This window comes from Copadichromis virginalis, linkage group LG1 (genome assembly GCF_057382275.1).
Source record: "Copadichromis virginalis isolate Kocher_CV1m ecotype Utaka linkage group LG1, C_Virginalis_male_GT1.1, whole genome shotgun sequence".
NCBI lineage: Eukaryota > Metazoa > Chordata > Actinopteri > Cichliformes > Cichlidae > Copadichromis > Copadichromis virginalis.
The window spans coordinates 39,103,214-39,127,273 of NC_140618.1; the positions used below are offsets into that span (position 1 = coordinate 39,103,214).

At 41.8% G+C, this 24,060-nt stretch overlaps 1 protein-coding gene across 1 annotated transcript; it reads left to right on the forward strand.

The window, feature by feature from the left end:
• The first annotated feature begins 686 nt into the window (after positions 1-686).
• LOC146719235 (uncharacterized) lies at positions 687-24,060 on the forward strand. Its single transcript, XM_085461925.1, has 10 exons — positions 687-766; positions 3,078-3,348; positions 5,949-6,369; positions 10,252-10,359; positions 12,732-12,928; positions 13,741-13,940; positions 14,022-14,080; positions 15,929-16,096; positions 19,459-19,686; positions 21,540-24,060. The coding sequence occupies exons 2-10, from the start codon at positions 3,085-3,087 to the stop codon at positions 21,680-21,682; spliced, it is 1,788 nt and encodes a 595-aa protein (XP_085318051.1). The 5' UTR covers positions 687-766; positions 3,078-3,084; the 3' UTR covers positions 21,683-24,060.

Here is a 24,060-nt window from a genome sequence, read left to right on the forward strand (position 1 = left end):
GACAAACTTTCTTATTATACTTTAAATCAGCCATTCCCAAAGTCAAGAGTGCTGTGGCCCACTTAAAATCCTATGGAGTCCAAGCGATATTACATCTCCACTAATCAAAATACAAGAAAAATTAATGTATTTCCTTAGGGAACAAAAACTATTCTAAAAACATAAACAGCACATGAACAATGATAACTCACACGCTTTACTGAAGTTGTGTTAGTAAATCATGCAATTCTTTCTGTCCTGTACACAGTTTGCGTTTCTCCACTGCAGTCTCGTCTTTCTTTTTTTGTGTGCAATAAAAATACATATAATATCCATTTTCCTCGTCCGTGCACAGAAACTGAAATGGTCTGGTTGTAGCACAAGTCAGGCAGAAGAAAAAAGCATGGTTTGATGGTTAACCTTCTATACCTGGTATGTTACTGTAATATATTACTGCATTTAATACAGTTACACATGGTATTGCTGGCCCGCACTAGTAATCAGAAACGATCCTATTAACAAACACCTGTGTGATGATGTGGAAATCCACAGACGGAGTTTGAGGTGTATGTTAGTTTAACCATTGTGATTAGCTAATCAGGGCCGATTTTTAAATCATTTTATTTATTCATTTATTTATTTATTTTCCCGTATATTCTAAGTTTCGTGTCCCTTTAAATGTCCATGCATGTCCGCGCTCCGCCCACTGGAGAACTAAACGCGTCAACTGTTGAGGTTTTTGGAGAGTTTGTGCTTTCTTGCGTTCTTTGGCAGTTTATAGGACATGGTAAGTTAAGAAACTGCAATGTTAATTTCTTCTGCAGTTATCTGAGGCGTTAGTAATAAATCTGTCGAGCGAGAGGAAGTTTAGATTGAGGGCAGGAACGGTGTTATGCCCAAAAGTCATCGACTGCCATAAAGGGTTTTGTTTTTATGCGTTATTTATGTCACTGTGACACTTTGTACCCGGATTAAAAAAAACAGGGATGCATAAAAGTCACTGCTGAAAACTGATTGCAGGATCTAACCTGTGACACGAATGTTGTTTGAGGCTTAATCCTGAGAAACAAGTTTGACAGATTTCAGCCCAACAAGTTGTTTGTAACATTTGAACAACTTGTTTGCAGCTGAGGGAAAAGTGCATTGTGGCGAAAAGCGCTGACAGCATATTAACGTCAGACAAAACGATTTCGCTCTTTTAGCTTCTCGTCTTCTTTTTGGGTTAATTGTGAGAGAAATCTGTGACCCGAGCAGCTGAAACGCTGAGCCTACACGTTGAAGTCGCTGTAACCTGTTGGCAGCTCTGATTTATTGCTGGTACGTCCGGTTATTGTTCCCGCACAGTTTTTTTCGTTTTCCCGTTTTGTGTGTTTGTATTTTCGGCACACGTCTGCGGTGGTGTCGGACAGCCGCTCCTCATGTCTTCATATTCTTCTGTTTCGTGTTTGTTTAATGTTCAGCAGTACTTCTCGAGGCTTTCGCGTGTTTCTTTGGGAATTGGCTGCTTTTTCACTCATTTTCACTTCAACCAGTCAAACCAAGTTGTTATCGTGTCTTTAGGCACTTACTAGACTGTTGTTACTAGAAGCCTGTCACAAAGTAGAAGTTCTTCTCATTATTTGAACGTATGAAAAATACCGGCGATAACAAAGTTTTGATGGATATAAAATCTTATTTTTGATTTGAGCAGTCTGTATTCTGCATTTCAGTCAACTCCAGCTGCTGTCTGTTCTGTCTGTTGGTCATTTTGGAGTTTGTGTAGAAGTAGTTCTGTTCATCGGCACATTTCTTCCTGATGTTTCTTGTTATTTTGTAAACTGGTGGGAACAAATGTGGAATGGGGGGAATGTGGAGGGAACGTTGTACAGCTGGTCCTGAGGTAAACTGAACAGATTGGTTAGAATTCGCAGCGGGACACAAAGAACAATACACAAGGTGCCACAATTCACACTGCATATCAGTAAAATCAGCTGTTCCCTCTGTAGCACAGCTGCTGACCCTGATGTATGCATAGACTGTACATAAAAGAAGGATTGGGGCCACTGTGACATCACTCATTTGTTTCTGGCTTCCAAGTTTTAAGCTCCACCCTTCATGTGTGTTTTTATTTTTTTCAGTTATTTGGAGTCTTAATTGGATGAAAGCATGGACTGCCAAGTTATCGATTCATGCCTTGAGGCGACTTTTGTTGTGATTTGGCGCTAAAATATAAATAAAATTGAGTGGCATTGAATGTTAACTACCCTGATTAGCAAGCTCCAGCCATAAACTGTGCTTGAATACTGTAAGTGCTGAGTGACAGACTAATAAAACACTGACCACAACCGAAGTACAGATGTCTTGGGTTGTCTGTACCACACAGCAGATCAGTCTGATAATTACATTAAAAGGCTCCAACGGGCACCAGCAGCACAAACAGCGAGTTCCAGTTCAATGACCTCGTTTACCTCGTTTACAGCTGCTGTGAACAGAATAAACAGTTTGTATTTTTGTAGCAGGCTGTAAACTTTCTCTGTAGTGCTTTATAGTCGGGTATTTTTACATGGGAGTCTCATTTTTAGAGCCATAAATGGAGGCTTCAGCTTGTTTATGAGGCAGTGAGAGTGAGGGTATAAACAAAAAGTTTAGAAATGTTTTTTAAAGCTAAGAATGTCATCCACCCCGATGGGTAACTTCGTAATCAGGTTCTAAATCAAGAGCTTGACAAAAGCCTGGAAGAATGTTTCAGAAGTTCTCTGCAGAGATGTTGGGTCAGCTGGACCGGAGCTACTTTATATAGAAGATATACAACAGCTGGTTTTGAGCGAAACTCAATTAAAGGCTTCTGATCAAGCTGCTCTTTATTTTTTGTGGAGAACTAAAGCACATATTTGTTATACAGCAGGCACTGCTCATTACATGACTAATATCATCCCAGTGACTGTGGTGCTGGAAGCATCAGATAGAAATCTTCCTGATGTGTGAGGAGTGTGTTTTGGTGATGTCTAACCTGTAAACATGCATTTTGGACGGACCATAATTCCCGTGTCCCCCTCATGCAGACGAGATCTGATCTGGTCTGAGGTGAAGTCATTATCATTTTCCGTTTCCTGACCCAGAGTGAAGATGAATGAGGATGCATTCGAGGTTCCAGAGAGGACCGAGTACCGCTACTTGGTACAGGAGGAGGATGAGGAGGAGGTGCAGTATGTGCGTCACAGACACTACATCAGCCCCTTCCTGGTCCTGTCCAAACGCTGCATCTTCCTCATCTGCCTCGGCGTGCTCGCTCTGCTCGCTCTGGCCGCCTACCTGGGTTACATAGCCCAGACGCTGCCACCGGGACTCGCCCAGGTGTCAACTGACTGTGGCGACTTTAGAGGAAGATATGTGAGTTTGTACTCTTCATAATATCAGATCTAAGATGTATTGCAACCACTTTTCAAAAACTACTTTTTAATTCATTTAACCCTCATTTCCTGAAGTCTGTAACTGTAATCCTGTACCAAATGTAATCGTTAACCGAGCTTAGCCTTGCTTTCACTTCCCCAGGATGCTGCAACACACAAGATTTGTGCTTCATCTGCAGAAATAACAAAGTAGAGCTCGTGATCGAATTTGTGTCTTTTTTTCTGTGAACACGAGCTGGCTGCTGCAGGATGAGTTTCATGCAGTCAGCGCTCAGCTCAGTTATTTTTAATGATCATTTTCGCACACTGAGTATTTTTTTATGTTTCTCAAAAAAAAAAGAAGAAGTTTGTTTAATAAACTGCTTAAAAGCAGTAAAGGAACATCAGCCTGACTGTTTGATGGTGGGTCAGGGACACACAGACGTCTATATTCTAGACAACAGCACCCGGATCAGCTTCGAGTATTGGGGTGAAATCCAGAACCGGGTCTCAGACCCTGCACTGGTGCTGTGGTCGCAAATTTTGAAGCCATCCTGATAACCTTCTCCCACCAACGATGTGGAGATCCAACCCTTTTAGATCCAATTAAAATCAAGACACTTAACTCATTCACTGCCATTGACGTCTATAGCCGTCAATTGCAGTGAATGAGTCAATGGGTTTAACTCATTCACTGCCAATGGCTGGCAGTGAATGAGTTAAAAAGATGCTCTGGAAAAGAGTAGAATTCTTGGAACAGAGTTTAATACAATGAATCATATGAACAGCAGGAAAAATACATACAGACATTTAGCAAGAGAATACATAGCAGAAAGCAAGCAAAGCAAAACCCCGGGGTGTACAGCCTTAAGCACAGACAAAAGAGCAACACAGAGACGGACAGAGAGAAACAGCAGAGGGGAAAAACGAGCTGGGGGTGTCCTCTGGTCATCTAATATATAGGGACCAGTATCCCCGCCCCCTGCTGCTGGGTAACTTTCCCACCCATCCAAACACAGCTGCAGGGGTCAGGTAGCGGCCAGCCTAACTTTAAAAAGTTAGGCTTACCGGCACAAAAGTTAGGCGCACACAAATTTTATAATAATTTATATAATATAATGTGTTTTTCTGGATACACTGTGCTTTTTCAGCATTCAAAGATTGATGACACCGTGTCAGAGCACTGGCTATGAATTTCAGAAGGATCAGGCCTTAACTTAACAGAAAAGTTAGCAATAGTTCTTTTCCTATTACAGCTACATCCACTTCTGTCGTGCCTAGGCTGCTCACTAGGGCTGGGTATCATCACTGATTTCTATAATCCATTCGATTCCGGTTTTCAAAGTCCCGATTCGATTCAACTTAGCCTCAGACAGTCAGAAATATTATAATTCTGATCATTTATCAGTACTGACTTCATCAGAATTGTGAACATCACAGCAGATGCCTTTGTGTGAAAGTAACTGAGAATAAAACACAGAAAACATGAAGGAGATTTTCCTGGTCTGGCTTTTTATAGCAGATAACCTTAAAAAGATTCTACAATGTTCTGCATATAAAGTTTAAATTTCTTCAATATTGAACAACAGAAAAAAATGGGCTTTCTTGTCCGAGGTCATTTAAGTGAAAAAAAGAAAAGAAAAAGACAGCAGCCACAGCGCTGTAAACAACGGTAGACTGGTGGGTAATAAGCGAATGAATAATACAGAAAACAGAGATTGGAGACGGAAACTGTTCTTGAAGTACAGAGAGAGATAGAGAGAGCTAGCTGTGCATAAAGTGTGATTTTAATAGTCGTGGAAGCAAAACAGCAAAATTCATGACGACATTGATCAAATGTGAAGCGCAGTTTGCTGCTTCTTTTGCTGCTGGCTCAGTGAATTTTGGCTGGAGAGACAAAACCTGCAGCTCAGAATCAGCGCAAAAAGACGTAATCACAGCGCGGACCGGACGCATCAGGATCGCTAAGCTCCGACAGCGTGTCCGTCTACGGGCCAAAAGACAAAGTTGATTCTGATGCGTCGGGTCCGCTCTGTGTTTACGTCTTTGTGTGGAGTCCGTGTACCTGCTCTCATTTGCTGTTTGTTGTTGAAATAGTTTTGTGAGCTTTAATCTGAGAATCTGGCGTTTCTGGCAAAACACAGTTATATTTAAAAGTCGATTCAGGATTTAATGAATTGATATCGCTTTATTCAAGCTACTCACCTCCCACTTCCACCTGCACTTTCAACTGGACCACGGCCAATCAGAGAGGTCCCGCCCCTTACTATCTCTGATTGGTTTAGTCCACGATAGGGGCATAATGTGTGTCTGTTGTTGACCACAGGGAAGGTTGCAGATTTATTTTTTTTTTTTGCTACCCGAACATTTGGTCGCACAGGTGCAACCAAATGTTTTTTTTTAGTCGCACCACTGAAAAATTTGGTCACATTTGTGACCAAATTGGTCGCACTCTAGAGCCCTGTGTATATAGTTACATAGTTATACATATCACACAAAAATCCACCACAGTGCAGTGGGTCCTGGGATCCTCCTCCAAAACTCAGATCTTCAGGAAAGTACAACAAGTATGCTCTGACAGTTTTAATCTTTTCTTTGTAGAAAAATGGAGCCTACTCCTTTAAAGGCATGTCCTACGCTGCTCCACCTGTTGGTGGCCTGCGCTGGGCTCCTCCAGTTGAACCGGTATGCAAGAGTGGGGTTATCGATGCGGGCCACTTTCGCAGCATGTGTCCTCAGGTGAGGCCCTTGTCGAGCACGGGGAAGGTGATGGGCCAGGAGGACTGCCTGTTCATCAACGTTTGGACCCCCACCCTGCAGCCTGACGCCAAGCTTCCCGTCATGGTGTGGATCCACGGAGGATACCTGCACATGCTCAGCGGAGGAGAGAAGGGATACTCGCCTACGGAGAAGCTCGCCGCCGACACAAAAGTGGTTTACGTCAGCTTCAACTACAGACTCAATGCCTTTGGCTTTCTCGCCCTACAGATGCTGAGAGAAGGTTCTCCAAGAAACACCTCAGGTTAGTCGGTGATGCACAGCAGGACGAATGTGGAGTGTTTTACTGCAGCCTGCAAACAACTGGCTGCATGATATTTGTAGCCTGAAGCCTTAACTGAAACAAGCTAATGAATATACATGTTCTGTAAGACATTTGTTAGATATCAGGAAAGGTTAAAGGAGACCTGTTCAACTCTTCCAATTTTCTGACCCTTATGTAACCTGTTGCAATGGATTTTGACATGATTAATGTCTCAAATAATGAGGTCACTGTGCACACAACTCTCCCCTGTGAGCCTAAAGGCTTCACACTAAACAAGCTTTTCCTACGTTTGCCTCTGTATGTTGTCAGTGACAGAGATCTCAGCACCACAATTATGTCAGCGCACAAGCCCCGCCCACTGGCTTTTCATACCTTTTATTAGTTTTTTCAATGATCTGTAATATCAGTGACCTAAAATGAAGCTACGACACAGATTAGATGTCACGATCTGCGAGGCAAATTGTCAGGATATGAGCGGAGCGTGGACCCAAGTGCAGGCAAACGGAGACCAGAACGGATAATGACAAAAAGTGAGTCTTTATTTTGGCTGCTACCAAACTACAAACAGGTGGAACAGGGAAAGCTAAGAAAACCTAAACTGGGAAAAACTAAGCATGGAATAACACCTGAAACTAGAAACAAGAAACTTGAAAACCTGGAAACGGGATGGAGAGCAGAGGTAATCCGGGGGTAACACAAACTATATATACACAGAGAGAAACGAGGAAATGGCGTACAGGAGGGAGACACAGCTGATCCTCCATAAACATTACGACACAGGGAGGAAGCAAAGCAGAATACACTGACATAAGACACAGACCTTCAAAGTAAAACAGGAAACACGACACAATACGCAGCCGTGGGACACGGGAAAAGTACAGAGTAGACACGGGAACAGAGACTAACACAGGCGAAGATAAACACAAAGAGAGGAAGGACTATAATCACTAAGAACTAAAGGAAACCAAAACTATGAACAATATATCAAATTGTAAAGTCAGAAATACAAGTACTGGGTCGCAGCCCAGTACAGTGACATTAGAATAAAGTGATAACACAACAGCTAACACTTCTGAAAAAATGTAGTTCTTACAGAAGAAGAACTTTATGAAAAGTTGAAAATTAAGTTTGGCATTATTTGCACTGAAATATAGACGGTATAAAAACAGACTGCTGTGAAATAGACTGAACAGCTATTGCCTAAATTTTAAACTCGACCTTGCAGCTCAATACAAAATCATAGAAATGCATTTAACCTCTGGGGGGTCCTAGAAAAATGCATACACTATTGGGCTTAGAGCCACAAATCGACCACGCCATGAAAAGTGCCATAAAATATCTATATATTAATATTTTTTTCCACTTTAAATTAGCCAATCTTTTAGACCTACTTCTCCTTGAAATATTCATATCAAGTTTTAATTACATTTCGCGGATTTTAACCCTTTATATCCCGGTTTCGTCACATGGCCGCACTGTTTTTTTAGCCCCAAAAAACAAAGAAATCAAATATTTCCCAAAAGATACAATTCCAAGGCCCGGACTCCCGAGTACCACCAACATTCGGAAGATGGCCCATTATTTGGTTGTAATGACCGTGGAATGGGAAATAGCGTTTATAATGGGTTTCAATGGGGCACAAATCGACCACTAGGACCAATAGTGTAAGTTTATCTGTAGCTCAGCCACTGAAGCTAATTTAAGGGAGTCAGACTGGAATTTTGAAATATATGTAACCAGACTTTTTTTTGGGAAAGTTGGCTATATTCCGTTCACCACAGTGCAAATGGCGTGTATACGAACAATGAAAAATGGCACAAATCGACCCAAGACCACCCAGAGGTTAAAAAAATATTGTAATAGTAGATCAGTCCAAGTTCATTATCTTGTCCACCTCTGCCTGAGCGCTCCGCACAGTCCTGAAACCTTGGCTACTGGGCTGTGGATTTCACTTCGTTTTTAAGCATCATATCAGTTCTCCACAGTCTGGGCTCCCTGCTCAGTTTAGCTACGTTCCCCTGCTGCTCTGTACAGACAGCAACCTGCTTGGTTTTCCACACGCTTGGTCACACACTGCCCGCTCTGCTCTGCATCCTCAGCCCGGCATTAATTATTCATATTTTACCTAGCTACGCTGCCTTAAATTCATTTATCAATCAGCTGTTGCTAGCTGTGAAAGGAAGAGCAGCCTTGTGTTGTTGTGTAAACGGGCGTGTTGCTAGGCAACCCAGCATGCCATAGTAATGGTTTTGCAATAATTTCTGTGGGGTAAAGATGACATCCTCTGCAGTTCTAGGTATAAGTGGTCATGTTTTCTTTTCGCAGCCCAAAACTCCATATTTGATAAATGAGCCTGAAAATACGAGCTTATTCCAGTATTTTCAAAATGCACAAATCTCCAGTTTAAGATGAGTAAAAATTATTTGACCTGTCAAAGTAACTTAAGGAGACCAAGAGTAGAATATAAAGGTGTAGCTGATAATTATTCATCGACTTTAAATATAATCTGAAACTATAAAAATGGAACGTGTATCATTGTACTGTCTTTGCCTCGCAAAGTGGCTTGAAGTAACTGTTGTGATTCGGCGCTATATAAATAAAACTGAATTGAGAAGCCTGCAGTGAGATGACCAAACGTTGGGTATTTATAACACGTAACAAAGATCTGAATATTAGAATTTTGAGGTAACACTGAAATATGATGCGTGATAGATTATACGAATCAACATATTTAAATCAGATATCTGTCCGACTGACTTGGAAAGCTAGATCGGGTCATTTCGGTGCTTTTGTGACAGCAGACTGATGAGAACACAAAGAGATGGAGAGTGTGAGTTTACCAACAGCAACACATGACAAGTCTGTCCACTTGGTCAGAGTGGTACTTTCACCTCATTCACTCTGCTGTCTGTGCTTACTAATGACGTTTTAAAACCACTCCATCGCTCACACAGTCTGGCTAACAGCCTCTAAACTACAAAGCCTTTCCCTGTCACCATCGACCACACGGTTAGCGTACGCAGCTGGCATGCGATGTGGAACCGAGACACAGCTTGCGCTCCGTCTTCAGGCCCGTTCTCATTATTGTTTGGTTCCCTCAGAGGTGAACCATGAGCCATTTACTAAACAAATAAAGTGGAATAAAATGCAGCCGAATTTGAACAAACAAACCTTTTTACATGCTCAGTTAAAGACCCTAATTAGCGTCGTGGAGTTTCAGAAGTAGTGACACTTGCAGGGAGCTTTTAACGGCTTCTGTTAGGTCGCTGCAGTGCATCGTGTGGAGTTAAAGAAGTTCTAATGGCTGTAGTGTATTTTCTTACAAGCCATTTACCACTTAAACCGACCCTTTTAATATTTATGGTGTTTACATTGTGCTCCCAGTTAGAGGGAATGCTGAGAAGTCCATAGCCTTCCATTAAGATGTGTATACTTAATGAATGCTAATGCGATCTTTATAAATGGAGCTCTTTCCTAGGCTTCCTCCTGCTTGTTTGCATTTTTGCGCTGTGAGTCAAGTGGGTCATTTCTGTTACGCAACCCGAATAAGCCCACTGTGACCTTGATGTGACAGAGCCTTGCGTGACACGATGGTGTGATGGCAGGGCACACGACTCCTTTTCGGCATTCCAGAGCCTCCTCTCTGTCCTCTTCACTATCACTGCTCATTTTTAATAGTTGTAATCATCCCCTGCCCCATTTCCTCGCTCCCTCAGCTTGAGATGAGTTAAATTTAGTTCATGCTGCCAGAACACCACAGAAAGCTGGTTTCTGATTGAGAAAATAGGACATCAGAAAAAAGGCTGCATCAAAACCTGACTAATCGATCTCTTCTCAACTCTCCCCTTCCCTCCTCTGCAGGGAATTATGGCTTCCTGGATCAGATCGCAGCTCTGAAGTGGGTTCAGAAGAACATCCATGTGTTTGGAGGAGATCCTGGCAAAGTTACCATATTTGGACAGAGCTCAGGTATAAACAGTATTTAAAAAAATCATTAAAAGTGTCATCGGGACATGCTGTGACACATGCAGTCTCAAACTTACCCTAAAGGATTGAATGTTTTATGTCTGTGTCCTAGAAAAGATTCGATCTAATTAAAAGAAGAGATAAAATATATTAACAGGAACACAGATTAGATCTGTCATGTGGTGTTGTGATTATAAAATATAACACTCACTTGTGTTTTCGAAGTTACAGCAGTAACTCACTTGCTAGTAGAGAATGTGCACATTAAAGTTATTTATAGTGAATGCCCAAAGCAGTTACAGCGATTTGATCAAATCTACAGAAGCATTAAAGACACTGCCAGAGTCGTATAACAGTTATTTAAAAGACAAATCATGTTAAGCACTGATGTGCTGGTAGTATTTTGGTCAGTATTGTACTGCGAATGAACGCAGTGTATACTGACATAAAGAAAACTGTCATTTGAAGTAAAAACAAAAAACTGATAAAAAGAGATGGGTGTGGCGCCAGTGTTTTCCACAGTATTATATTGTATTAATGGCAGTAGCAAGTATACTTTGTATACCTTATGACCATATCATTTAAACAGGGCGATAATCAAACCGTCTGCAGTGGTAGACATTAGAGTCCTGTGGAAGTACATGGTCACTGCTTAAATTTGATTGAAGAGGCTAACTGGCAGCTAGGTGATGCTAATGAAATGCCCTTGATTAACTGATCATTGCTAAAGTATCTATAAAAACAGAAGCTGTGGCAGTTTACTGGTTTGGAGTATTCAGGCGGATGTTACCAGTGTCAGAGTCTTAGCACCCCAGCAAATTTATCCCTGGGTCAAACCCTCTGCCAAAGCTCAGAGAAACTGTAGAACACCAAAGAGCTACACTTCAGACTCAGTTGGCTTCACGAAGTTTGTGACAGAAGAATTAGAAAAATATTGAACAAAATGGCCTTTTTAGAAGGGAAAACGGCAGCAAACCACTGAACAAGAGCTCTAGAACAATTTACTAACTGCGGTAACGTATTTTCCGCACTATAAGGCGCACTTAAAATCCTTTAATTTTCTCAATAATCTACAGAGTGCCTTATGTATGAATTCTGGTTGTGCTTACTGACCTCGAACTGATTTTATGTGCTACACGGCGCTCAAAAATCTGTCAAAAATGTTTTAGTGCGACTTTGGTAAGCTACGAAGCCGCACCGCTTGATCAGTGTTGCCAACTCCTCAGGAAGGAAAATCGCTATTGGTTGTCCTAAAAGTCGCCAGATTTGTCGCTAGTTGCGTTTTAGAAAAAAAGTCGCTAAGGGGGTCTGAAAACTCGCTAAATATAGCGACAAAGTCGCTAAGTTGGCAACACTGCGCTTGATGGATTGTTGGAGCATCGTCAGGTGCCTCGCGGAGTAATCAGTGTCCTAAACTCCATCTTCTTCAGGGCCCAAAGTCAAACGAACCCTGCAGCATCACTGAGAGTTAAAAACTGTCTAAATTCTTTCATCTTTAATAAAATCATCAGCGTTGCTGCTTTACCAGGTGTAACAATTAAGTTTAACATCCAGGCATTTAACGGAGTTAGAAGTTAGCAGGAAGTTAGCTCGCTGGTTTCCACCTAAACATGATATAGCATGTTCTGACTGAGAGATTTCTGAAAAAATTCAAACGTACAGCTCTGCTATCACTTCCAACATAAATGAAGACAGAAAACTAAACAGCAGTGACGTTTGTAGGGTCACTGAAGTTGGGCTAGCTGGTATATAAGGATGTGCTACGTGATCGCTAGCGACACAGCTATGTTAGCATAACATAAACACAGTGGAGGTGGAACGTTAACTCTTTCGACTCGATAAAAGTTAACGTGAGGGTTCCCAATGGTTAGGATGCTGTAAACGGACCAAACTTCAGTGAGGAGAACAACTGAGATAATCCATCCACAATATGAGATTAGGTTATAATCCGGTGCACCTTATGGTCCGAAACATACGGTATATGCACCAATCTGTGTGTGAATGGTGCAGATGCACAAATCAGCAATTTATGACTATGTTCATACCAGAAATTTCAAAATGCCTTTTGCAGTGCAGCCTGATGGAAATGCTATCACAGAACCTAATAAGAACTGCAGAATGCCACAAACCTCAATGAACTGAAGCGATCTGTAAACAAGAGTGGGCCAAAATTCTTCCACAACCACATGAAAGATAATTACTTGCTCCTAAAAGTCCTGAAAACATAAGTGTACACTTCACATCTTTTGGGAGAGTTTGAACGTGCAGGTGCTTGCTATGTTGTCTATGTATTTAATAATAAGGCAAACCAGTAGAACCGCTCCATCACCTGCAACCAGCTGCTGCTCCCATTTTTGTACTTTGCTCTCCTAAAGGTGGAACGTCAGTGTGGACCCTGATGATGTCACCATTAGCCAAGGGTCTCTTTCATGCAGCAGTGGACATGAGCGGCTCGTACATTTACAATGCGACCCTGGAACAAGCCGAGGTGGACAACCTGGCGTTCCTGAATAAGACGGGCTGCGGAGATCTGGCCTGCCTGAGGCGCCTCTCTATCGGACAGGTCCTGCAGGTAGGGGGAGGAGGAGGCAGACAATCCATCCTAACTGGAGAGCCTTGCTGTAAAAAATCTGTGAAAGGCAACGAAGCTATCACAGTAATAAAAAATCTAATAACAGAAAAACGTTAATTTCTGTAATATTCTCCTTAATGTCTAAAGATATCAGGAAATATCTCATTCGTAGCTCATCTATCCAAACGGTTCTGACATTTTGATCAAAATTAAAATTACATTTTTCATTTTGATGGCTCATAATGTCACGTCCAGGTGCCAAAAGACCTGGACATCTCTAATTTTCCTATGCAGTTGATGAATAAATGGGACACTAAATATAATTTGCAGCCATGATTACAGGCAGCTTTCCCTCAAACACCACTGAGCTTCATTAAACTGAGGATCCTCTGATGAGAAGAGAACCTGTAGGTACATGAAGAGCTTCATTTCAACATGACGATGACCCCGGGAGGAATTATGAATAATGTATGTCATGAAATGATGATGACAGCTGAACTTTTAAAACTGTGACAGTCATCAGACTGCAGGTTACTGTTATTAGGTTTTTAAAATGTCAAAGTAAGTGATTCAAGATGCCACTCAGGAGACTGGAAAAAGAGCAGTTTCCGTCTTATTTTACCCCGTAATTCTGTTAAATACAAATTAAAAAATAGTCGTGTTTTATGAAAGCGAAACCTAAACTCACTGTGGACCAGTCGTCTTTACATACATTGTGCTCCTCTCCTGTCCAAAAGAACCATTAAGATGAATATAAGTTTGTTTCCTTCGTCTTGAATCTTATGCTAAAAACAACAAGCATGTATTCCTAGGCCATCCCATGGCAGGAGTACCCCTCCTGGGCAGCAGATGAGATGACTGACCTCCCCACCAAAGGGAAATCCATCGGCCCGGTTGCAGTAGTGGACGGCTACGTCCTCAAAGCGCCCCCTTTTGAGCTGTGGGAGAAGAAAGGAGAGCACAGTGACGTCCCTTTCCTTGTCGGAACAACAGAGCAAGAGGCTGACTTCGCGTGAGTTCACCTGCTTCCGTTTCTCCACATTCAGCTTGTGCTGAGATGAGTCTCCACTTCAGTGCTGTGTTTCCTCCACAGTCCTCCATCTACAAACATCTCCGAGTGGACCTGGGGGGACTACACGTGGTTCGTAACAGGTAACGGCTTTAAAGGGGGTGTAACCCAGGTTTTTTTTTGTAGACGTCTTCTAAATTTATCGCATGCAAGCAACCATGGAGCCACTGTGCTGGAAGAAATGACTGCTATGGTAAAATGGTACATGGCCTGTATTTGTATAGCGCTTTTCTAGTCCCTAAGGACCCCAAAGCGCTTTACACAACCAGTCATCCACCCATTGGTGATAGCAGCTACATTGTAGCCACAGCCACCCTGGGGCGCACTGACAGAGGCGAGGCCGCCGGACACTGGTGCCACCTGGCCCTCTGACCACCACCAGTAGGCAACGGGTGAAGTGTCTTGCCCAAGGACACAACGACCGAGACTGTCCAAGCCGGGGCTCGAACCGGCAACCTTCCGATTACAAGGCGAACTCCCAACTCTTGAGCCACGATCAAGGATTCTCTCAGAGATTGTAGCCACTTGGCTTCAGGGAATTAGACCAAGATCAGGGTTAGTGCTTTGTAGTTTGTAGTGATGGTTGAATGAAGTCACAGGAGGCTTGGGAATTTGATTGAGAATATTTGAATCATTAATGAATCAATATCTTTACAAACATGGCCCAATAAACATGCCTGTGTGTGTGTATTGGTTGCACCATAGAGCAGCGGTCCCCAACCCCCGGGACACAGTCTGGTACCGGTCCGTGAGTCATTTGGTACCGGGCCGCAAGAGTTGAGGCTCCAGTGTGAAATTTATGGTTTTCAGGGTCTTTTCCCGTGATGAAGCTGTGTGTCTTGTTTTGAAAGAAATATTTACGCGTTACCATAGCGACCAGAGAGCATTAAGGTGCAGAGAGGAGGATGTTACTCTCAGTGTTGTTGGCGCATTTCAGGAGGACGCTGCTAATAAAGTTACACAATTACACAGTGAATTCGCGTTTATTATTATATTTACAAAATACCACAGTTTTTGTCTCGGTCATATCATTTTATTTTGTTGTATTTTGTTGCACCTTAATGGCCGGTCTGTGAAAATATTGTCTGACATTAAACCGGTCCGTGGCGCAAAAAAGGTTGGGGCCCGCTGCCATAGAGTACCCTATGGCTGCAACCTGCAACCAAGGAAATTTTGAGCATCGTATACTTCTCAGGAATCCATTTCACCTTGCTACTGCTGGGCGTCTCCAGCAGCTACTCATGGAATACAGAATTTTGCGTAGTGATTAGCCACGCCCCCTCTCTAGGTCTGTGTGACTGGGGCTTCAGGGAAACGCTGGTAACAGAACCTTTATCCTAAATATGAGAATCATTCATTCAAACAAGGTCAGTCTCACTTACACTCTGGGTTTCCTAGCAACACATCTAAAAGATGTGAATCACATGATCACATGAAAGGTTGTCAGGATAGGCAAAGAACAAACAGACTGAAAGAAATTTCCTAAAATATTAGTAAGATATTGGGCCTTAAAGCAGACTCAGGCTTTCTACTGTCTCTACTTGTTAAAAAGGAGTTCTTCCTCCTTACTGTTGCCATGTGCTTAACATTCAAGGTTTTTTTACTGTATATTTTTTACCTGATCAGGTAAAATTATTAGCGTGGAGGAAAAAGATTTTAGAAAATAAGGTTAGGTGTGCTCTATAAAGTACCATGACAGTGTAGCCCATTAAGAAGTCAACCACGCTCTTGACACTGAAAACTAGGCTTTACCTCACTAAGCCCAAATCCAGTTTCATAGTTCAGGCCACTGTTCTGTTTGATTGCATCCTGCTCACTGACGTATGATGCCAGGGACTGAAACTGAGTTTAAACAGGAAAATCTGTGTAAGCACTTCACATGATAACATATTATGTGTGGACTGTATATGTCTGTGTCGTTTTCCTCTCAGCTAAACTTAAGTCATTCGGCGACGGTCTCGTCAAGGAGGCGTTGCGGCTGTATCCATCTTCAGCCTGGTGTCCAACCAAAGACCGCTGCCCAGAGAGGTCCTATACCACCATGGTGTCTGACATCAGGGTCACCTGTCCCAACAACGACCTGGCCCAGAGGGCTGCAGGTAAACTCATGGATCACTGAATAATATCATGATTATAATAATAAAATTGATAATAGGTTCTCCCATAATAAGAGCTTTAACCCAGATGTGCAGTGCTCAGTGATGATTAAGTGGCAGCTGGAAAACCAGCAGGGTGGATCATCTAAGTGTTTTGAAGTGGAGGCCTCACCATGGTTACTGCAACTGGTTGAATAAAGTTTGACCAATTTCTGACTGAATTGTTATTTCACAACACCCAATTTCCATCTTAGGCTTCACTTTGTCTCCACTCTAACCAGTATATGTGGGGGATTAGAGTTGAGTCTCTCTAACCCAGACCTTCCCAAAGTGTGGGGCCCGCCCCCTAGGGGGGGTGCAGAGCCATGGCAGGGGGGGTGCAGGATGAAAGGGGGGGGAGGGGGGAACAAAACGCTTGGACACTGCTAGCACAGGCGCCTACAGAAACGCAAAGCAGGAGATGAAGCATCGCTGAATATGTTTCCAAACCAACTTCATTCTAAGCCAAAGACTAGAAAATATGGTGAAGCATGTCTGCCCTTTGGCTTCACCTGCACAAGTGCCGAGGTAGGTCTCCCTGCAGAATTGGTTTTCCCTTCGTCGGGAGCAGCGCTGGGCTGTTTAAATCACGGACGCGGGGGGCAAACATTTTTCTGTAAAACAAAGGGGGGCCCAGCAAAAAAAGTTTGGGAACCACTGCTCTAACCAATCACCACATCAGTCAAGATTCAGTCAGCACGCTTAGTCAGCATACTGGTTTATACCCTTATTGTAAGAGGCAGAGGAAGTAAAAGCTGTCTACCTTTCCTTGGCTGCAGTGCTCAGCTTTAGTCTTGGCCATGGCCCTGGTAGCTGCCCTCTTGCAGCACACTGTCTTTTCATTTATTCTAGTTTGGAGATGATGATGATGGATCCCCACACACATTCATTTAGAAGCAAAGATGTGGCTATATTAAACTTTATCAAAGTGTAACATATACAGTACCTCATATTGATAATATTGATCCATCACCCAGAGCAACCCTACTCTGACATGTAGTTGAGTAGAAGAAAATCTAAATATTACAGTAAAAGTATCTGAGAACAGAAGTTATTTGCTTTCTTTGTTTCTTTGCTTTGTAATCTTTACTTTATAATACTTTCTGATATATTTATTGGTTCTTAGTGAGAGCGACAAAAGCTGAGTGTTTTTCTCTGCTGATACCAAAAGTGAAGTGATCTCCGACATATTAGTATAATGTAACACAAATATATGTTACAAGTCGTTTTCTTTTCACAGTAGCAAGCCCCCTTCCTTCCTTTGCAGTATGGCACCATTGTGCTTCGTGTAGGTTTGGTGTCAGCGGTGAAACTCTGAGTAAAGTGACATTTAGCTGTTGTGTGAGGCGACTGCAGGGCATCCTGGGTGATTTTTCTTCCACTTGCTTCATTGGGTTTTTTATCTTGTGCAGCTTGGTTTTTTTTGTTTGTTTTTTTGTCTTTTTTTTCATCTCTTGCTGAGTCACAGTCAATCTGGGCTCGAAATGACTGATAAATGGGAGATTCAAAAGGAACCTACATGTTGGTTTCAGCAAGAAATGAAACATTGCTTGTGGCTGAAATAATAGAAAAAAGCTTTTCAAATAACATTTGACTCTAAAAATGTACGTAACACCAAAAAAACACAGTTAGGTAGGTTTTATGTTTCTTAGAACAGAAATATACCGACTGTATGTACTCACATTACACTTTCATTGCATATTAACATTTTTTGTTGCTATATACTTATTTTCCAACAATTTTCACACGCCCTAATTTGCCAAAAGTATTCAGTCACCCAACCAAATCCCTGAAGGTTCAGGTGGTCTAATCACCTCCGTGGCCACAGGTGCATACACCTGTGCATGGTACCACGATAATACACCACCTGTGCAATAAGCCCAGTCAGGAAATTTCCAGTCAACCTTTAGTGGTATTATAACACAGTGGAAGACCACATGAAATCTTCGAGTGGATGTGCAGAGGTTGTTAACTTTCTGCAGAGCCAATCACTACAGACCTCCAAACTTCATGTGCTCGTCAGATTAGCTGAAGAACAGTTCATGGAATGGGTTTCCTATGCTGAGCAACTGCGTCTAAGCCTTACGTTACGGGATGTAACGCCACTGGACTGTAGAGCAGTGGAGACATGATCTCTGAAGTGATGAATGACACTTCTGTCTAGGATGTCACAGGGTGAGAAGCTGGGTCCTTCACAGATGGCCGTTCACTCTCACAGCCTTGTTAGCTAGTTAAGCTAACATGCACGTCTTTGGATTAAGGGAGGAAACTGGAGTACAAGAACTTAACTTTAGCCCCTAAATGTGTCACATGCAGGCAATTTGAAGTTTTAGCTTTAAAAACATGAATATTTCACAGTTCCAGCTGTTTTAAATCTTTGCTGCTTTTCAGGAAGGTTTGGACTGCTGCCCCAAGATTTCACAAGTGAGGGATCAGCAACAGTGTAGCTAAGCTTTTTATTTCATCCTGTCATGAGTGTCGAGAAAGAACAAAAAGTATGAGATGTCATTGGATGTCAAAGATCAACTTTTTTTGCATATAGTTCGGATCTCTGGAGGGAACTTCTATCCAGCTGGTCTTCCATCCTCGCTGACTTGCATCAGAGGTTTTGCAGACACATCGAATTGCTGCTAAAATAATCTCCCAAAAAATGTGTAATTTGAACACTCCAGTGAAAACTCCCCCCCAGACTTGCGTACTAAACGTTTGATCGTATTCGTGAATGTCAAGCATTAAAATATAAATCCAAACTAGAGTCGCTTCAACAAAGGCCCAATTAATTAATAAGCCAGAGGACAGATGGGTAATCTAAAACTATTTTTCCATTTAAGTTACTTTTAAAGTCCACGACTCAAACATTCCACTCGTATTCGCTTTAGTGTGTTGGTACATTTATTTCTCATTATATTGAGGAATGATGGTAAAAAGAATGTGGTGACTTTGCCTTTGGCTTCAAGAGACTATTGCAGACATTTTCAGTTTTCTGACACTGTGGAAGCAAAGAAATCATAAAAAAGATGTGAGGTCGCTTCCACCTGTGTAATGTCAGCAATGCTTGCGTAATTCAAAGTTTCTTTTGTCGTAAGTGTTTGAAACAAATGTCAAAAGTGTTTTTCACATTTGACATTTGGTTGAAGATTCTTTTTCTTCAGGTGACAAGAGTAATTTTAATAACAACAATTAATAAAGAGGCATTGATGCTGCAACTGCAGGATTTGTTTTCTTTTGTGTTTATGAAGATAGAAAGTGGAACATTTACAGCAGGATACATTTGGTTTTCTGTCATTTTTGACAGTCTAATAAGCTCTTTTGTAACCATTTCTCAGCTGCTCTCAAAAGTCCGGTGTATCGCTACGTGGTGAGGCACACGCCATCCGGACCTGTCAACACGTCCAGCGACCTGCTGCCATTCCCCAGCCGCTTCTCCTTCCACTGTCTGGATGCCGTGGCGTTCTTTGGAGGGCTGGAGTTCATTTTAGGGAAACCTCTCTCCGATAAGGACCGGCGCTTTCAGGATCTCATCACACGCAATCTCGTCAGCTTTGCCAAAACAGGTGAGGGCTGTTTGTAAATCATAGATAAGAGAAGTTATTGTGTGTGTGGAGTTAAAATAGTGGATTCAGGGCTTCAAATAAGTCTTTGCAAGTAATTGCTGTGAGCCAAAACTTCAGGCTAATAGACAAGTTCAGATATCTCTGTGCTTGAGAATGAACAAAATGCCACCTGCCTAAACCTTCTGTTTGCGAGGTGCAGCCAATCAGAAGAAGAGAAATAAAAACAGTTAACTGAGGTGCTACACTTTGTGTTTTAAAAAAAATCAAAGTGAGCAAACCCTACTTTATCAGATGTGATGTGATGATGGCAAGAACCCGTCTTTTTGTATTTGTATTACACATCAGTGTTTGTGCTGCTCGCCCATCTCACTGCTGCCACTCAGGACCAGAAAATGACCCCTAAAATTCCTCTAAGGAGCAGAAGAGAACAATAAGAGAATAGGGTTGCTCTTAGCATCCGAGATAAAAGCAGGTTCCTAACACTAAATGGTGTTTCTCCTTCTGCACATCTCTATCAGCTGACCTCTGTGCCCTTTGTTAAGCAGTGCTCGGAGCTTGCTGATGTTCCTTTGTTCAGAGTACCTGTGAGTTAACTTATAGCTCAGGAGGTACTTTGAACAAATTCAGCAGAAACAATCCTCATCCATCGAAAAATGTGATGTAAAAGACTTTTAGCCTTATGAAGGGCTCATAAGGAACTACCTTGGATTTCTCATTTGATGACTCAGTGTATTAGTGTGACGTGTTTTGTTTTTTTCTTTGCCTTTGTACATTGAAATTCATGTCATCACGGCGTGTCTTTATTAAGCAGCAGCCTCCAATGCTGAAAATGAAACTGCATTACACCGATGGCAATTTGAGGCTGGCTCCCAAAGATTTTGGACTCCGTCGATAGTTTGCCGTTTTGTAACAAATGTAAGGTGGTGAGATTTTGTGTAGCTGATCCACTTGCTTGCTTTGAAGGGTTAAAGCCTGTTTGTGGCTGATTGCCAGCACATGGCTTTTACCCATCGGCTGTGTGCGTGTGCTGCAGACTGTGCCGTATCATATTGTGCACAATTTTACATGAAAGTGTCATATTGTCACATCATTGCTACAAGCACACCATGTGTTTATATTTTTCAGTGTGGACTACAACAAGAAAAACCCAGGCGTGTCATACCACGTGTCCAATGATTGATTTAGTAAAACCGAAGCTACTCCAACAACCTCCAGCAAAGCACAACGCTTTGAAAAATATCCATGAAAACTGTTCTCACCAAAGGTGGGAGACACAAGCAGGTGGTGACTGAAAAGTTAAAAAATGACTCAAACTAATTCACTTGCTAGTCGCACTCCATATGACACGAAGAGCAAATGCTGGGTTGAAATGATGGATCCAGTTAAATGATGGTAAAGGAGAGCTTCGAGTATTTTCTTTTTCTATATCATCAGTTGTTATCACACGTTTTCTCCAGATATTGACATGATTTTGAGGTTATATCGCTCACCCCTTAGCACACTGGTGGACAGTAAATGGTCGGACACACAGAGATGTGGGTTCATCTGAAATTCTGATGGATATAACGTCCACTACTGAGACCCAAGCACACCCTCACAAGAGTGGCTGATACAACGGTGGTGACAGATGGCTACAAAGGGAGCGGGACACACGTTGACTCCACTAATTTCCTTTTTGCATATCACTTTCAGAGGCAGCCAAAAAGGATAAGGAACTGGCCAGATGCAGATTTAAAAAGGAAAACATACTGTACACTAGACTGTGTGCTGGACGAGGGGATTTGACCTCGTCCACCTCCCGCCTTGATACTTTTGTGCCTTCAAGTTACACTGTTTCTCTTTACTCCTTGCAGGTAAGGTGGAGACAAAGTGGTCCGAGTACCCATCAGCCATTGCTTTCTTGTCCGACATCCTTGAGGTGGACAGTAACTACACCTCTCCTCAGTGTGATCTGTGGAGGAAGAACGGCCTGTATGCCTACGCCTGGATGAACTGAGCACAGACGGCAGCTGGAAGTCACTTTGCAGTTTCTCTGCTTTGTCTCTCATCCAGCTCAAATCCCACAGCAGCCGCTGTTAGTTTGAATCCTCAACAGAGATGAAACGTTTGTTTGAGGCAGCGTTTGATTGCTCAATCTTAAATCTATTATTTTAAAGTCCAGTAACGAGCCATATTTGTGTTTTAAATAATTTCTCACTTCATTCCTAGTTTAAGTTTGTGTGGGTTTTTTTTCCAGTTACATTTCCTATCTTGGCCAGGTCTCCCTTGAAAAAGAGGTTTTTAATCTCAATGGGATCTTCCTGGTTAAATAAAGGTTAATAAATAAATTTCAGTTAGAGGTGCAGGGAATTCTGGCTGATCCACAGGATGTCGCTATGGACCGTTTTAAAACTAACAGCTTTATATTCAAGGAAGCTTAACTTGTTTGCATTAGAGCGAGGTGAGAAAGACTTAACAGACTCTGGGTCTGCATAAAGTAACTGTACATTAAACTAGGTGTGTAAGTGTAATGGAGCAGACCAATGGGAGCTGCAGTGAACTTGGGTTGTTATGGGTTTCAAAGAAAACATGTTTGTGCCAAATCAATCTGAAACATGAAATGAAGTCCCCTTTATCTGGGTGCAGTCATGTAACATTACTTTAAAACACACAGGAAGTTAAACTTCGCTGATCTGCTGAAAATGTTTATAGATCAAAAACAAGTTAGAACCCTCTTCAAAAACCTCGTGAAATCCACTCGACCGAGGGAAAGTTCTTCAAGTCTGGCTCCTCAGAGCAGTTTTGGAAATATACAAAAGAAAGTTTTTCTTTCCTCAAATTAAGCTTTAAAAAGGTAAAACATTTGGATAAAGGCAGGAATGCTGTTTTCCTCCTCTTTATATGTAATATGATGAAACATTTCTAAACCTGGAGTCTCTAAGAAGAAGTCCCTGTTTGACCGCTCACGCTGTGCAGCAGCTTCTGTTTCTGACCTTTGAATGGTCATCACTGGGATGAGAGCGGGTCTGCAGCTGAAACTCAGCAGCCGTGTCAGCCAAGTCGGACATGAAGCGAGACCAAATTGAAAACAGAGGAAACACTTTGGCCACACCAACACAATCTCCTCTTATCAACTGTGCTAACTGAAAGATTTGCCTTCCTGCAACTTCATCCACTCACAAAAATGAAAATGAAAGTGAAGTGTCTTTCAAGGTTTTTAGAAACTGAAGAGAATCCAGTGCACTCTGCAGATGAATAAGTGTAAGTGGGGACTGGGTCTTTCAGAAAGTACCAGCTGCTCTGAGGGCAGTTCAGAGGCGTACAAGGAGACACATTTGATTTCTTCTTTTTTATAAGCCAGAACATTTCTTCTCCAGCTGATATAAAGCAATAATAACCTTAACGAAGGCTCAGTGTGTCTCTCATCTTTGCAGATTGTTGCTGCTAAAGCCTTTAACTGCTTCTAATGTTTTTAAAGAAGTGCAAGGGTTCTTCAGATCATTTGTTTTCTAAAGACGTGCAAAGTCTTGTTAAATATATTTGAGAATACAAAGGAAGGATATCATTTCACTATCATTTCTGTCAACCTGGAATTTCGGGGTTTGCCAGGACACATCCAGTCCTGATGACTAAAAGGCTTTTCGAGGATTTACTTTGTGTCCTTTATTCAGATTTTAAATGAAAGACTGCAGTTACATTCCTCCTGCTTCACAAAGTTTAGTGAAATCGCAAAATAAGTTAAAAAGAAATGATCTTAATAAGAAGCTTAACGCGACTTTGTAACCATTTGTCTAATGTCCAAAGTCCACTCAGACAGAGACACAAACATAGTTGTTACAGCTGTAAAAGTATGTAAGTACACCCAGGTCATTTTCACACGGACTCTTTGTCTGTATTTACAGAGGAAATATTAAGGTATGAAGGGAATATTTTTAAAAAAGAGATTTTTGCTTTATAATTTCAAGACAAATGTGTCCGTGTTATTGTCAACTGTGAATGTGCTGTTGAGTCACGGGATGTTAGTTTTGAATTTTGTCACTTTCTGCTGTTTGCACTGATTTCAAGCTTGGCCACTGCGAACATGTGAACACGTTTCGTTCTTTGTATATTTGATTTAATTTGTTTTGATTGGTTTTAAATGCTCGCTTCCTTTTGCTCCTCATTTGTTGTGTTGTTATGTGAATCCAATCAGCAGACAGTATGTATTTAAAGATGTACCACATTTCCATTTTAATCAAACGACACTAATCATTGCCATCAGTTTGTTTCTATCTGCTTTGGTTTTGCATCGTGTTTCTGTTGTTTTTGGAAACAGCACTTTGATGATTATATTTGGCTGTGTGTTCATGTGTTGATGTTCACTTTTGTATGTTCAATAAAACTGCATCATGCTGA